At 33.8% G+C, this 14035-nt stretch overlaps 1 protein-coding gene across 1 annotated transcript in view; it reads left to right on the top strand.

The window, feature by feature from the left end:
- Positions 1–14035, top strand: part of SNTG1 (syntrophin gamma 1) — a 472569-nt gene that overhangs the window by 451052 nt on the left and 7482 nt on the right. Inside the window, exon 18 of the mRNA XM_059901577.1 lies at positions 3076–3186. Coding sequence (XP_059757560.1) covers positions 3076–3186 — 111 coding nt within the window. The remainder of the gene's footprint in view (positions 1–3075; positions 3187–14035) is intronic.

Raw genomic sequence — 14035 nt, 5'->3', positions numbered from 1 at the left:
CACTTTATAAGTTCTCATGTTAGTATAAGTTTTCTGGCGTATTCACCCAAATCAATGCAAGTACACTTTAGCTGCATACGTTTCTTAATTTAGGAAAATACTGATATTACCGTAACACTGTGCTCTACCCACAGTACAAATTCATATTATTGTTGCAATAACAAATAACATATCCAATGCTGAAGTTTTTAACTGAATTTATGGTAGCATTCAGAGTAAGAGATATTTCAATTTTGACATAATGAAATTTCTGAAGTTTTACTTTGATTCCAAAAATTGAATGGAAAAGAAGTTAAAGTTAACTGATTTTCTAATTGAAAGATTGATAGACAAATGACGTCATTTAATCGTGAAGTTCTTCTGCTAATAGAGACAAATCAATATCAATAGCTTCATTTTGATACATGAACAAGAAAACTTGAAGTCCAAAATTTGATTTAGAAAGGGAGTCATCTGATCTACATAAAAATTTATGCTTAAAGAATATTTTAAATGTACTTATCTAAATATATTACAACAACGTTATGGCAACAGAAATAGAATGGTATAAGAAGAGTGGTGTCCACTCATCTTTTTCAGCGTTGATATTCTTAACGTAGTTGCCATAATGTTTATCAGAATCTTAAAAACAAAATACAAGTATAAGGACTAGGATTTCCAAAGATTCTTGAATTAAGCCAATTTTTATACCTGTGTAACTTTTACTGATTATATTTTCAGATTCAGATTCCTCCAAATTGGTCTTAATGAATTCATGGCATGTTAAGTCACACAGTTTACCTAGACGGTTCTAAGTCTCACTAGTTTACTGAGTTACCTCTTAACTGACAAATCTTTCAGCCCATCATTAGATTCATTAACTACTTTATTCATTTTTGGAGCGATCTACTCACAGCCGAGGATCCACGCTCCGTATTCGGAAAAGTCTCCTGGCTTCCTTCACGTATCTGCCGCATCCGCATTCTTAATTTTGTTACTCTTTATTTAAAATAATGAGCTTTAACAGCTGTTAAAGTCTGGCCTTTGGAAAGGTCAGCTAGTTGAAATAACAAATTCCTGTTTTACTTTTATGACTACCTATGAAATATTATTTCAAATTATAATTATAATTTGAGAATTTACAACCTTTACTTTTACAGTTAAGCCAAGCTAGACATAAAGTTTCTTGTCCAAAACCACACGGTAGGTTAATGTCAGGACCTGAGCTGCGTATGATAATGTTTTTGGCAGACGTTCCCCTGCAACCTTCTACAAGCTCCTTTGTTTTAACCAACTTATCTGCTTTCCTGTTCTTATGTCCCCCTTAAAGTCATATTATTGCATTTTCCATGTAAATACATGACTCTTATGAGCATTATTTTAATGCAAATTGTTCAGAATTTTCATTTATTTATATTTATTAATAATAAGGTGTTTAACACTTTATTTTTCGTATATTGTATTTCCTTACAGTTAATTTTTTGAAAGGGAATGTCTGGACCACATAACATCCACATTTTTAAGGCTTTAACATATATTATAATTATTGCCCTAAAGAATTTCACACAGTTGCCAGGAATTTTATACAAATATTTCAAGGTAAACTTGCTAGCTTTAGTTATTTTAATTTTCAGTGATCTTTGCTAATTTAACGTTTGGAAAAAGTGAAGTCATTGTAATATTATCACACTCTTCTTTATTTCTAGTGAGATTGAACATGCTCTCATATTTATTAGAAATAGTAATGGTTTTTCCATTTTCTTCAATGACTTTTCTCTGTAGTATTGTCTTTTCATTTATTAGGTTGTTAGGATTTTCCTTATACTTTACCGTATTTCCCGCTACATTGCCACTGTTTGTTGTTTTTCTTTCACCCTAACCCTAATTGTACATATGAATATATAATTTCTTATTAGTCCTAAATCTAGAACTCCCTCTTTTCAAAAGTTACTAAATACTCACTTACCTACTACCGTGTAGTTCTCCTGGATTGTTTAAATTATTTCACTTTTTAAAACATAAAAGATTTTATTTAGAGGAAGTTGTGAGATAAAGGATATAACTCTTCTATTTTTCTTCCATAAAGTTAATTGCCCCAGATAATTTTATTGTTAAAAGATGCTTTATAGTAATAGACTTAAGGCAAACATTTAAGAGGATTTGTAATGACTGGATATTGCTTCTGTATAGATTGTGTAGCCTCATAGTAAGAATAAAAGCAAAGACATCTACTTATACAGAGACTAATATCTTCAGAAAACTGACGGTGTCTTTTTTATCTTAATATATAATAAAATGTTTAATATAAGAGCATAAATGTTTGGTGAATAAATAAATGAAAAATGAGCAGTATTCTGTATAAATTCATTATGCCTCATTATTATATATTACTGAGAATTTCCTCATCCTTATTTTTAAGGACTTTATGATTTTGCTATTTTATTATACTTTTAAAAGTGTAAACTTTTTAAATTAGCATGTAGATTTCATACTGTCTAAACCTGCTGCCACATTGGAAGATGGCTTTTAGCCTCACGATCTTCTAGACCGAGGCCCCGCGGATGGACGGGGCTGGTCCCATGAGATGCTCGTGCTGGTTTGTCTCATGAGGGCACCATGGAAGCTTCCATCGTGATCAGTTACTCAGGCTGACCTTTCATCTTGACAAAGACACGGGTTATTAGTTTGCGCTTCAAGAGAAAGTTCTACAGCATTATCAGTTGAAAATCACCTTATCACTTCTATGGATGAAAAACAAAGAAATGGAGAATAGGTGTTTTTGCTGATTCACTGGCATGGACTTATGCTTTAAGTGAGTTTGTTTCTATTTCATGATAATGTAAAACCAGATACACAAATTGATTTATTCATATATTTGTTTAAAATGACTATTTCATGGGAACCAAAGTTATTTCAGGAAATTAAAGGATATATTGAATACTAAGCCTTTGATAAGTATATTTTCATTTACTTTTTAATACTGGGATATAGGACTAACTAAATATGATTACCTTTTACCAGTTAAAAGAACAATTTCTTGGTTTGAATATAGATATGAGTTGCATTGACTTGCCTATGTTTTTTTTTTCCCTTTAGGCAGTACTTTGGAGGTATAAGTTTTCTCAGCTTAAAGGTTCTTCAGATGACGGCAAGAGCAAAATCAAATTTTTGTTTCAGAATCCAGATACTAAACAGATTGAAGCAAAGGTAAACTGAAACGCATTACAAAAACCACCTCTAGCTACATTAATGCCATTAAGAAAGAAAAGGGAGAAAATTTAGGAAACCCAAAAGTGCGAAAACACACGTTCTCTGTTTTTACCTTGGAATGTACTGCATGGCCAAAAGAATAAATTCACTTAAAGATTTTTTTTTTTAACTTTTTTTTGGGGGGGTGTTTATTTATTTATGGCTGTGTTGGGTCTTCGTTTCTGTGCGAGGGCTTCCTCTAGTTGTGGCGAGCGGGGGCCACTCTTCATCGTGGTGCACGGGCCTCTCACTATTGTGGCCTCTCTTGTTGCGGAGCACAGGCTCCAGACGCGCAGGCTCAGTAGTTGTGGCTCACGGGCCTAGTTGCTCCGCGGCATGTGGGATCTTCCCAGACCAGGGCTCGAACCCGTGTCCCCTGCATTGGCAGGCAGATTCTCAACCACTGCGCCACCAGGGAAGCCCCTCACTTAAAGATTTTAATGGCAAATTTTCACTGAAACGCATACCTTAAAATAAATTACACACAACAAGTTGCATTTCTTAGTTTTAATTCCCTATGAACTGTATTTGTGTCACACTAAAATAATATTCCGGGAACTAAAACAGTCCCTGTCTTGATGTTTTCATTCACATTCTAAATAATAATTTAAAATATTCTGACTCTAGTTTATCATTATTTATTCCCTCTTCAGATATGAACACAAATCCCTAAAGAAAAATTTTTTTTTAATCAATTTATGTTTTCCCCATATTATTCTATGTTAAATAAAATGAATAAATGAATGATTTTTTTGCTTTGCTCCATGCAAATTTTCAGTATTCTTAAATTTATTAACTATGTTGTTTTAACTCATTAGAAAGTTTCACTACTTTTATGCTTATGAATGTATATTTGTAAATATTCAAACTCTGAGTGATTTCCTTTACCCTTCTGTGAAATTCACAACAACAGTCTTTGGGTTAGAATGAGTTATAAATATATTATTTCAGTGGGGAAGAAAGAATAAATAACAAATACCAAAGTGAAAAATCAATTCTATGGAAATGAAAACTGAGACATAAATTTTCAACTCTGGATTAAATTCACCATAATTCTGTTACATTCCTATCTGTATTAAATCCAGGGGGAGTCTTGGCCTGACATTCAGAGCCTTTCGAGGACCGAGCCCACCCGACTCTCCCATCCGCGTCTCTTGCGGCCCTGCTGTGTCCAGACCAGAGGCCCTCATTCTCCCTTTAACAAGACGATGCCTTTCTGGCCTTATACATCTGCTCATGCTTTTGTCTGGATATTTCTCCTTAGTCCCCTCAGGTCTTGATCTGACTCTCTCTATGAATACCCACCCCTGCCTTATGTTCGTCTCTGACTCCTCCTGGGCTGCAGGCTGTTTAAAGGGGCTCTGCAAGCAGCTCCTTTCTGCTGACTCTCTGTCCTCCTGCGTTTCTTTAAAGCTTCCCTGTTCCAAGTGGTCTTGCCTTATATTTGTCTCACATCAGTGTGGACAGAGGCCTGGGTAACTTCACCCGCTCCGTCCATTTGCTTGTCTCCTAATTCTCACATCTACACCCCATCACAGCCCGTCCCTAAGCGCAGACCCTTCTATGGGGCTACAGCACTTCTGCTTTCCCCTCCGGCTGCCATGCGTGGATCGTTACTCCGTGTCACTTGCACGGCTCTTTAAACTGGTTCTTAGTGTTACTATAAACAGTGCATTACTGTTGTCCAAAAGTATGTAGCTTTAGCTTTTGGTGGATTTCCCAGTCTTTCACACCCAGGACACATCCTAATACGGGTGAACGGTGTTAATGTTGTCAGTTCTGTACTCTTGTGGCGAACGTGGAGTGTCAGCCACTAGGTGATAAGTTTGATTTGATAAGTTCCTTCTCTTCCGATATTTTCAGTGTGCTAACAAATCCTTAGTTGACAACATGAAGCAAAAAAGATAAATGCAGTGAAATGACTACTAACTGTAGTATTTAGGCTTCAGTTTAACGTGGTGCATATTATACATGCACCTAATTATACTTCCTTAACTTTTCTAGTCATTAGTTGTCTGCCAGCTTCTAAATACTACTTTTTCTGTTTATAATGTTTTAAGCAATATTTCATAAACTCATTTAATAAGAAATCGTTTCAGAAGATATTTATTGAATGTTTTTCTTGAATTTAGAGGCAGTGATTTTTTTTTTAACATCTTTATTGGAGTATAGTTGCTTTACAATGGTGTGTTAGTTTCTGCTGTATAACAAAGTGAATCAGCTACATGTATACATATATCAAGGCAGTGATTTTTAAATAGTGAAAAGAGCAGTCTTAAAACCAGTGGGAGAATCTGACCATTGGTGAGTTGCCAAACTTCTTTAAAGTCACCATCTCCTTCTATAAAATGAGAGAGAGTAACACCTCCGTGGGTAACACTGAAAGCACCAAATTAAATATGGAGACTGTTTAACAAGTGACACTTGCCAGTCAGAACAGTGGCCAGCTCTATAGAATTGTTTAGCCGTACTGGTGTGTATCACCTCTGCAAATATCATAGAAATTATATTAGATTAAAACTAGTACAAGTGCTAGCTGTGCTATAACCTTTATAACTGCAATTTGTGAGCAGTAGTCAAAAGGACCATCACAGGAGGAAAGCAAGGAGAACGCCGGCATGTATCACATCACAGGACTCATGGGACCATCTATCGTAAGCATGGCTTATGGTTGAAATTGATGTCATTTGAGAATTCAACGTTTTCTCTGTTTAGGGCAGCACTTTTTTTTTTTAATGAGAGAGTAGGCAACATGATACAGTGGAAAGAAAATTAGGATCAGGTAACCCTTGAGTAAAAAAAAAAAAATCTCATCTTTACCATTTCCTGGCTATATTCCCAGGGGCAATTCATCACCAAATTATGACTGCTACCTTGCAGGGAAAGTGTAAGGAATAAATACCCCTGGTACCTGGCATATGGAAGACACTTGATAAATCACTGATGAATGATTTCATCTTTAAAGAATGTAGCATAACAACAAAGGAAGTATTAAAAAAAATAGCAGTATTATTATTAGGAGAGAAGTTAGTAAAGGTGATGACTTAACATATATAGACTGTTTGTCCTTCCCACATTTAAGAAATTCAAGTTTATAACCATAACCCAAATTTGTGTCATTTTTCACATGCTTTGGACAGTTTCTGTGTTTTGTTCATTTCTATTAATTTTTAAAATTTTAATGTGGGAAATTTGGCCTGTGTCCCCGTCTCCAAGTCGGGGACAGGAGCTTCTCCTGTATATTATATAATAAAACTCCTCTTAATTTATGTATGTTGTAACATTGGTGTCCACTCTGTGTGGTCCTTGTTCACTAGCGTGCCTTCTTCACTAGATCAAGAACTTGTAAGCACAAGGAGTGTGTCTTACAACATATAATCCTAAGGCTTAACCTGATGCTTGCCTGGGATCAGGCAAGTAATAACTGTCTGTGTTTCACTTCATTTAATATTTCCTGGTACATTATTGAGTCACTCTCCCCAATCTCTTTTTCATTTAGGCAAACAAAATTAGGTAGTCATAATCTGAATGGATGGATGTTGGAAGATAGGGAGAAGTATTTGGAATTTACTTTGTGTAGCAGTGTGCTGAATCATTTATTCTGATTAACTATTATTTCCTTTCGTTCATTTTTTTAAAATCTTGGTTTTATTTATACATTCCTTCAACATAAATAAAATGCTGTAGAAATATTTATTTTAAAACATGTTAGAAAAATGTCTTCTGGGAAAAGTAAACACAGTAGTTACCAAAGCATCAGAAACAAACCTAAAGGTCATATGGACGTAAAAGTGTTTGTGAAGTCTTCCAACTCACAGGAAGTTATAAAACTAGATGTTCCGTGTACCCTTTGTCCAGTTTCCCCCAGTGGGTAAACCTTATGTAACTATAGTATAATATAAAAAGCAGGAATTTTAACATTGACGCAATATGTGTATATTTCACGTCAGGTATAGCATGTGTAAATTTGTGCGCCCATATCCACCATCAAATACACAACCATCTTCCTCATGCTGCCCTTTATACACACCCCTCACTCCCACCATTCCTAGTTCCTAGAAACCACTAATCTGTTTTTCATTTCTATAATTTTGTCATTTTGAGAATATTGTATAGATTAAACGTACACTATGTGAAATTCTGAGATTGGCTTTTTTCATTGAGCATAATGCCTTATGTATGCATATTGATCGTTTGTTCCTTTTTATTGCTGAGTAGTATTCCATGATATGGAATATGGAATATGGACGTCGTTTTGTTTAACCATTTATCTATTGAGGGACATTTGACTGCAGTGTTTAGTTATTGCTGCTATGAATAATAGAGTACACGCTTCTAAGTAGACGTGACATTTCATTTCTCTGGGATAAATGCCCAGGAGGGCAGTTGCTCAGTCATATGGAAAATGTTTATTTAGTTTTAAGGAAAACACCAAATTGCCTTTCAAAGTAGTGGTGACATTTTACATCCCCACCAGCAGTGTATGAGAAACCCAATCTCTCTACATCCTCACCAGCATTTGGAATGGTCACTACTTTTTATTTTAGCAGTTCTCATCATAGTCTTAATTTGCATTTCCCTAATGGCTAGCAATGATGAATAACATTTTACATGACTATTTTCTCTCTATATATGTTCCCTTTGGTGAAATGTCTTTTCCTGTTTTTTGCCTATTTTCGAATTGTATTTTGTGATTTGTTTTACTTAGGGTTTTATGAGTTATGTATTTTGTATATGAGGATTTGTTAGATGTGTGTTGTTTGCAAATATTTTCTTCCATTTCATAATTTATCTTTCATCTTTTTAACAGGGTATCTTGCAGAGAAATTAAAAAATTTTTACAAACCCAATTTATCAGCTCTTTCTCTTAAAAATTATAATTTTGGTGTCATGTCAAAAATTCTTCAGCACATCACAGGTGCCAAAGGTTTTCTCCTATGCTATTTTCAAAATGTCTTATAAGCTTGCCATTTACAGTTAAATATATGACACATCTGAGTTCATTTTTTTCCTGTAAGTTGTGGGGTTTAGCTGACCTTCTCTGTTTTGCCTGTGGTTATCCAGTTACAACAGTATCATTTGTTGTAAAGACCATTCTTCTTCTACTGAATTATTTTAGCAGCTTCATCGAAAATTACTGGTCCTACTTCTGTGGTGCTGTTTCTTGCATCTGTCTCTTTGCCAGTATTATACATTCTTGGATACAGTAGCTATATAATAATCCTTGAAATGGATGATTCTGTCCACTTTATTGTTATTTTTCAGAATGTGTTAGCTGTTCTAGTTGCTTTGTATTTCCACAGACATTTTACAATTACCTTCTCTATATCTATGAATAATGTCACTGCCCCTTCGGTAGGGATGGCATAACCTATATATCAATTTCAGGAGAATTGACATCTTTACTATGTTGATTACTTAAAGCAATGAAAACAGAATATTTTTCTATTTTTTGACCTTTTCATTTATTTCTTCAGTATTGTGTAGTTTTCATCATATAAATCCTATGCATGTTTTGTTAGATTGGCATTGAGGTAAATCATTTCTTCTTTTTTTGAGGGAATGTAAATGATATTTTGAAATTTTTATTCTTCAAATATTAATGCTACTATGTAGCAATATAATTAATGTTTATATATTTACATTGCATCCTGAATCCTGTGTGTGTGTGTATATATATATATATATATATATATATATATATATACGCGTACACACACACACACACACACACGTATATATACATATATGCACTTAGTTCTAGGTCTTTTGTTTCTATTTTTGATTTTTAAAGTTCTTTGCATTTATTTACACAGATTATTAAGACATGTGCAAATCAGGATAGATATGTTCCTTTTTTCAGATCCGTATCACAGTACAATCTTTTTCTTGCCTATTTTGTTGCCTACAAATTTAAATACCATATTGAATACCAGTGGTGAGTGCAGACATTCTTCATTTGTCCCTTATTTTAGGGGAAAGTCATTTAGCTTTTCACCATTAAGTATGATGTTAAATTTAGCGGTCTAATAGAAATTTTTTTCTCAGGTTGAGTTAGGTCCCCTCTATCTCCATTTTTCTGAAAGTTTTTACTATGAATGGGTATCAATTAATATGACAATGTCAGTTTTCTTGCTTAGCTTGTTAATGTAGTGGTTTATGTTCATTGATTTTCAAATACTGACCCTGTCTTACATTTCAGGAATAAACCCTACATAATGATGTGGAATTTTTATATATATTGCTGAATTTTATTTGTCAAAATTCTAAGTATTTTTGCTTTTACATCTATGAGAGATTTGGTCTGTAGGTTTATTTGTTGTTGTTTTTTGCTTATTTTATTTTGCTTTGCTTGGTACTGTCTTTGCCTGGTTTTGGTATTGGGACAAACTGTCTTTATAAAATGAGTTGAAAATGTTCCTCCTCTTTTACTTTCTGGAAGATATTGTGTACTATTTTTGTTGATTCTTTCTTTTTTTTTAACATCTTTATTGGAGTATAATTGCTTTACAATGGTGTGTTAGTTTCTGCTTTATAACAAAGTGAATCAATTATACATATACATATGTTCCCATATCTCTTCCCTCTTGCATCTCCCTCCCTCCCACCCTCCCTACCCCACCCCTCTAGGTGGTCACAAAGCACTGAGCTGATCTCCCTGTGCTATGTAGCTGCTTCCCACTAGCTATCTATTTTACGTTTGGTAGTGTATATATGTCCATGCCACTCTCTCACTTTGTCCCAGCTTACCCTCCACCCTCCCCATATCCTCAAGTCCATTCTCTAGTAGGTCTGTGTCTTTATTCCCATCTTGCCCCTAGGTTCTTCATGACCTTTTTTTTTTTTTCTTAGATTCCATATATATGTGTTAGCATACAGTATTTGTTTTTCTCTTTCTGACTTACTTCACTCTGTATGACAGACTCTAGGTCCATCCACCTCACTACAAATAACTCAATTTTGTTTCTTTTTATGGCTGAGTAATATTCCATTGTATATATGTGCCACATCTTCTTTATCCATTCATCTGTTGATGGACACTTTGGTTGCTTCCACGTCCTGGCTATTGTAAATAGCGCTGCAATGAACATTTTGGTACATGACTCTTTTTGAATTCTGGTTTTCTCAGGGGATATGCCCAGTAGTGGGATTGCTGGGTTGTACGGTAGTTCTATTTTTAGTTTCTTAAGGAACCTCCATACCGTTCTCCATAGGGGCTGTATCAATTTATTCCCACCAACAGTGCAAGAGGGTTCCCTTTTCTCCACACCCTCTCCAGCATTTATTGTTTCTAGATTTTTTGATGATGGCCATTCTGACTGGTGTGAGATGATATCTCATTGTAGTTTTGATTTGCATTTCTCTAATGATTAATGATGTTGAGCATTCTTTCATGTGTTTGTTGGCAATCTGTATATCTTCTTTGGAGAAATGTCTAACTCAAAATGGATTAAAGACCTAAATGTAAGGCCAGACACTATCAAACTCTTAGAGGAAAACAGGCAGAACACTCTATGACATAAATCACAGCAAGATCCTTTATGACCCACCTCCTAGAGAAATGGAAATAAAAACAAAAATAAACAAATGGGACCTAATGAAACTTAAAAGCTTTTGCACAGCAAAGGAAACCATAAACAAGACCAAAAGACAACCCCCAGAATGGGAGAAAATATTTGCAAATGAAGCAACTGACAAAGGATTAATCTCCAAAATTTACAAGCAGCTCAATATCAAAAAAACAAACAACCCAATCCAAAAATGGGCAGAAGACCTAAATAGACATTTCTCCAAAGAAGATATACAGATTATTGATTCTTTCTTAAAGGTTTAGTAGAGCTCTCTAGTGGAACCATCTGGGCCAGGAGATTTCATTTTGGGGATTTTTAAAAATTATGAATTTAACTTACTTAGTAAATAACTATTCAAATTATCTATTCTTATCAGATGCTTTGTGGTAATTTTTACTTTCCAAGGTCTTCATTAATTTCATCTAAGTTGTCAAATTTGTGTGTGTAGACTTTTCCATAGTATTTCCTTATTGTCACTTTGAAGTCTGCAGATTCTGTAATGACACCCCTGAGTCATTCCTGATACTAGTAATTGATGCCTTCTCTCTCTTTTTCTGTCAGGCTTGTTAGAGACTATTCAAAGAACCAGGATTACTTTCTTATTTATTTTCTGTATTGGGTTCTGTGATCAGTTTAATGAATTCTGCTCTTATCTTTCTTATTTACTTCTTGTTGGTTGCTTTGGATTTATATTGCTCTTCTTTTTCTGATTTCACACGGTGGGATTTTGAAATTGTTAACTTGAAACTTCCTTGTTTCTAACATAAACATTTAATTCTATAATTTCCTTCTTAGAACTGCATTCACTGCATTCCACAAATTTTGATATATTGTATTTCTGTTTTCATTCAATTCAATGTGTTTTTAATTTCCCTCAAGGCTTCCTCTTTGACAGGTGGATTTTCTTTTTAGAAGTGTGATGTCTACGTTCTAAGTATCTGGGGATTTTTGTTATATTTATAGAATTGATTACTAGTCTGATACAGTTAGTCAGAGAACATACTCCATATGATTTCACTTTTTTTTTTCTTTTTCTTACAGTCCAAGATATGACCTTATCTCAAATACTATACTTATATAAGACAAAATAGTCTTTAAAACAAAAATTTTCCAAAGATAGAGAAGGGCATTATATAATGAAAAAAAGGGTCAATTCAACAAAAAGTTACAACAATTGTAAATATATATGCATCCAACATCAGAGCACCTAATATATAAAAATATTGACAGATATGAAGGGAAAATTTGACAGAAACGCAACAATAGTAGGAGACTTCAATATCCCACTTTCAGTAAATCTAAGAATTGTATTTTTTGAAAAGAAAAATAAAATTTAAAAACTCTTAGATAAAGAAAAAAGAGATATACTCAAATAAATAAATTCAGAAATGAAAGAGGAGACATTACAATGGATAACACAGAAATAAAAAAGGATACACCAACAAATTGGATAACCAGGAAGAAACTGATAAATTCCTAGAGACATAAAAACTAAATACTGAATCAAGAAGAAATCGAAAGTCTGAACAGAATAATGACAAACAAAGATTACAAATAGTAAACAAAACTTTCCAAAAAGAAAAGCCCAGGACCGAAAGGCTGCATAGGTCAACTCTAAAAAACATTCAAATAAGAGTTAATACCAAACTTTCTTAAACCCTTCTAAAATATATAAAACACTCCTAAAATGAAGTTATGAAGCCAGCATCACCCTGATTCCAAATCCAGACAAGGACAACATTAGAAAAGAAAACTATAGGCCAGTATCCCTGATGAACACTGATACAAAAATCCTTGGTGAAATACTAACAAGTCAAATTTGAAAGCATATTAAAAGAATTATGTAACATATCCAACTGGAATTTATGCCTGGGATATAAGTATGGTTCAACATACAAAAATCAATCAATGTGATACACCACATTAACAGAATAAAAGATTAAAAAAAATATTTCAATAAATTCAGAAAAGCATTTGTTAAAATTCAACATCCTTTCATGATAAGAAGTCTCAACAAAATAGGTACAGAAGAAACATCCCTCAACACAATAAGGCTATATTTGAAAAACCCACAACTAACATCATAATCAATAGGGAAAAACTGAAACTGTTTCTTCTAAGATCTGGAACAAGGCAAGGATGCCCACTCATGTCACTACTATTCAACATAGTATTGAAAGTGCTAGCCAGAGCAATTAGGCAAGAAAAGGAAATAAAAGGCATCCAAATTGGAAAGAAAGAAGTAAAATTATTTCTGTTTGCAGATGACATTATCATATATATATATTCAAAAAACCTAAAGACACCATCAAAATTGTTATAACTAATAATAATAATAATAAACAAATTTTACAAAGTCATAGGATACAAAATTGACAAATAAAAGTCAGTGGCATCACTATGCACTAACAAGGAACTATCTGAAAGGGAAATTAAGAAAACGATCCCATGCACAATAGCAACAAAAAAGAATAAATTACTTAGGAATTAACTTTAAAAGGTGAAAGACTTGTACAATGAAGTTTATAAAACATTGAGGAAGGAAATTTTAAAAGGCACAAATAAATGGAAAGACAGCCCATGTTCATGAAATGGAAGAATTAATATTGCTAAAATATCCACATTACCCAAGGTGATCTATAGATTCAGTGAAATACCTATCAATCATAATGATAATTTTTCCAGAAGTAGAAAATATCCTAAATTCATATGGAATTGCAAAAGACCCCAAATAGCTAAGGCAATCTTGAGCAAGAAGAACAAAGCTGGAGGCATCACACTTCTTAACTTCAAATTGTATTACAAAGCTATAGTAATCAAAACAGTATGGTACAGGTATAAAGATAGACATAAAGACCAATGGAACAGAATAGAGATTCCAGAAATAAATCCACAAATTTATGGTCAACTGATCATTGACAAAGGTTCCAAGAACACACAATGAGAGGACAGTCTCTGTAAAAAAATGATGCTGGAAAAACTGGACAGCTACATGCAAAAGAAGGAAATTGGACCACTATCTCACACCATACCTAAAAATCAACTTAAAATGGATTAAAGACTTAAATATAATACCTGATACCATAAAACTCCTAGGAGAAAACATAGGGAAAAAACTTCTTGACATTGGTCTTGCCAATAATATTTTGGATATGACTCCAAAAGAATAGGCAACAAAAGCCAAAGTGGGCAAGTGGTACTATATTAAATTAAAAAGCTTTGCACAGCAAAGAAAA

This window comes from Balaenoptera ricei, chromosome 17, assembly GCF_028023285.1.
Source record: "Balaenoptera ricei isolate mBalRic1 chromosome 17, mBalRic1.hap2, whole genome shotgun sequence".
Lineage (NCBI taxonomy): Eukaryota > Metazoa > Chordata > Mammalia > Artiodactyla > Balaenopteridae > Balaenoptera > Balaenoptera ricei.
This window is presented reverse-complemented; position numbering and strand designations above follow the sequence as displayed.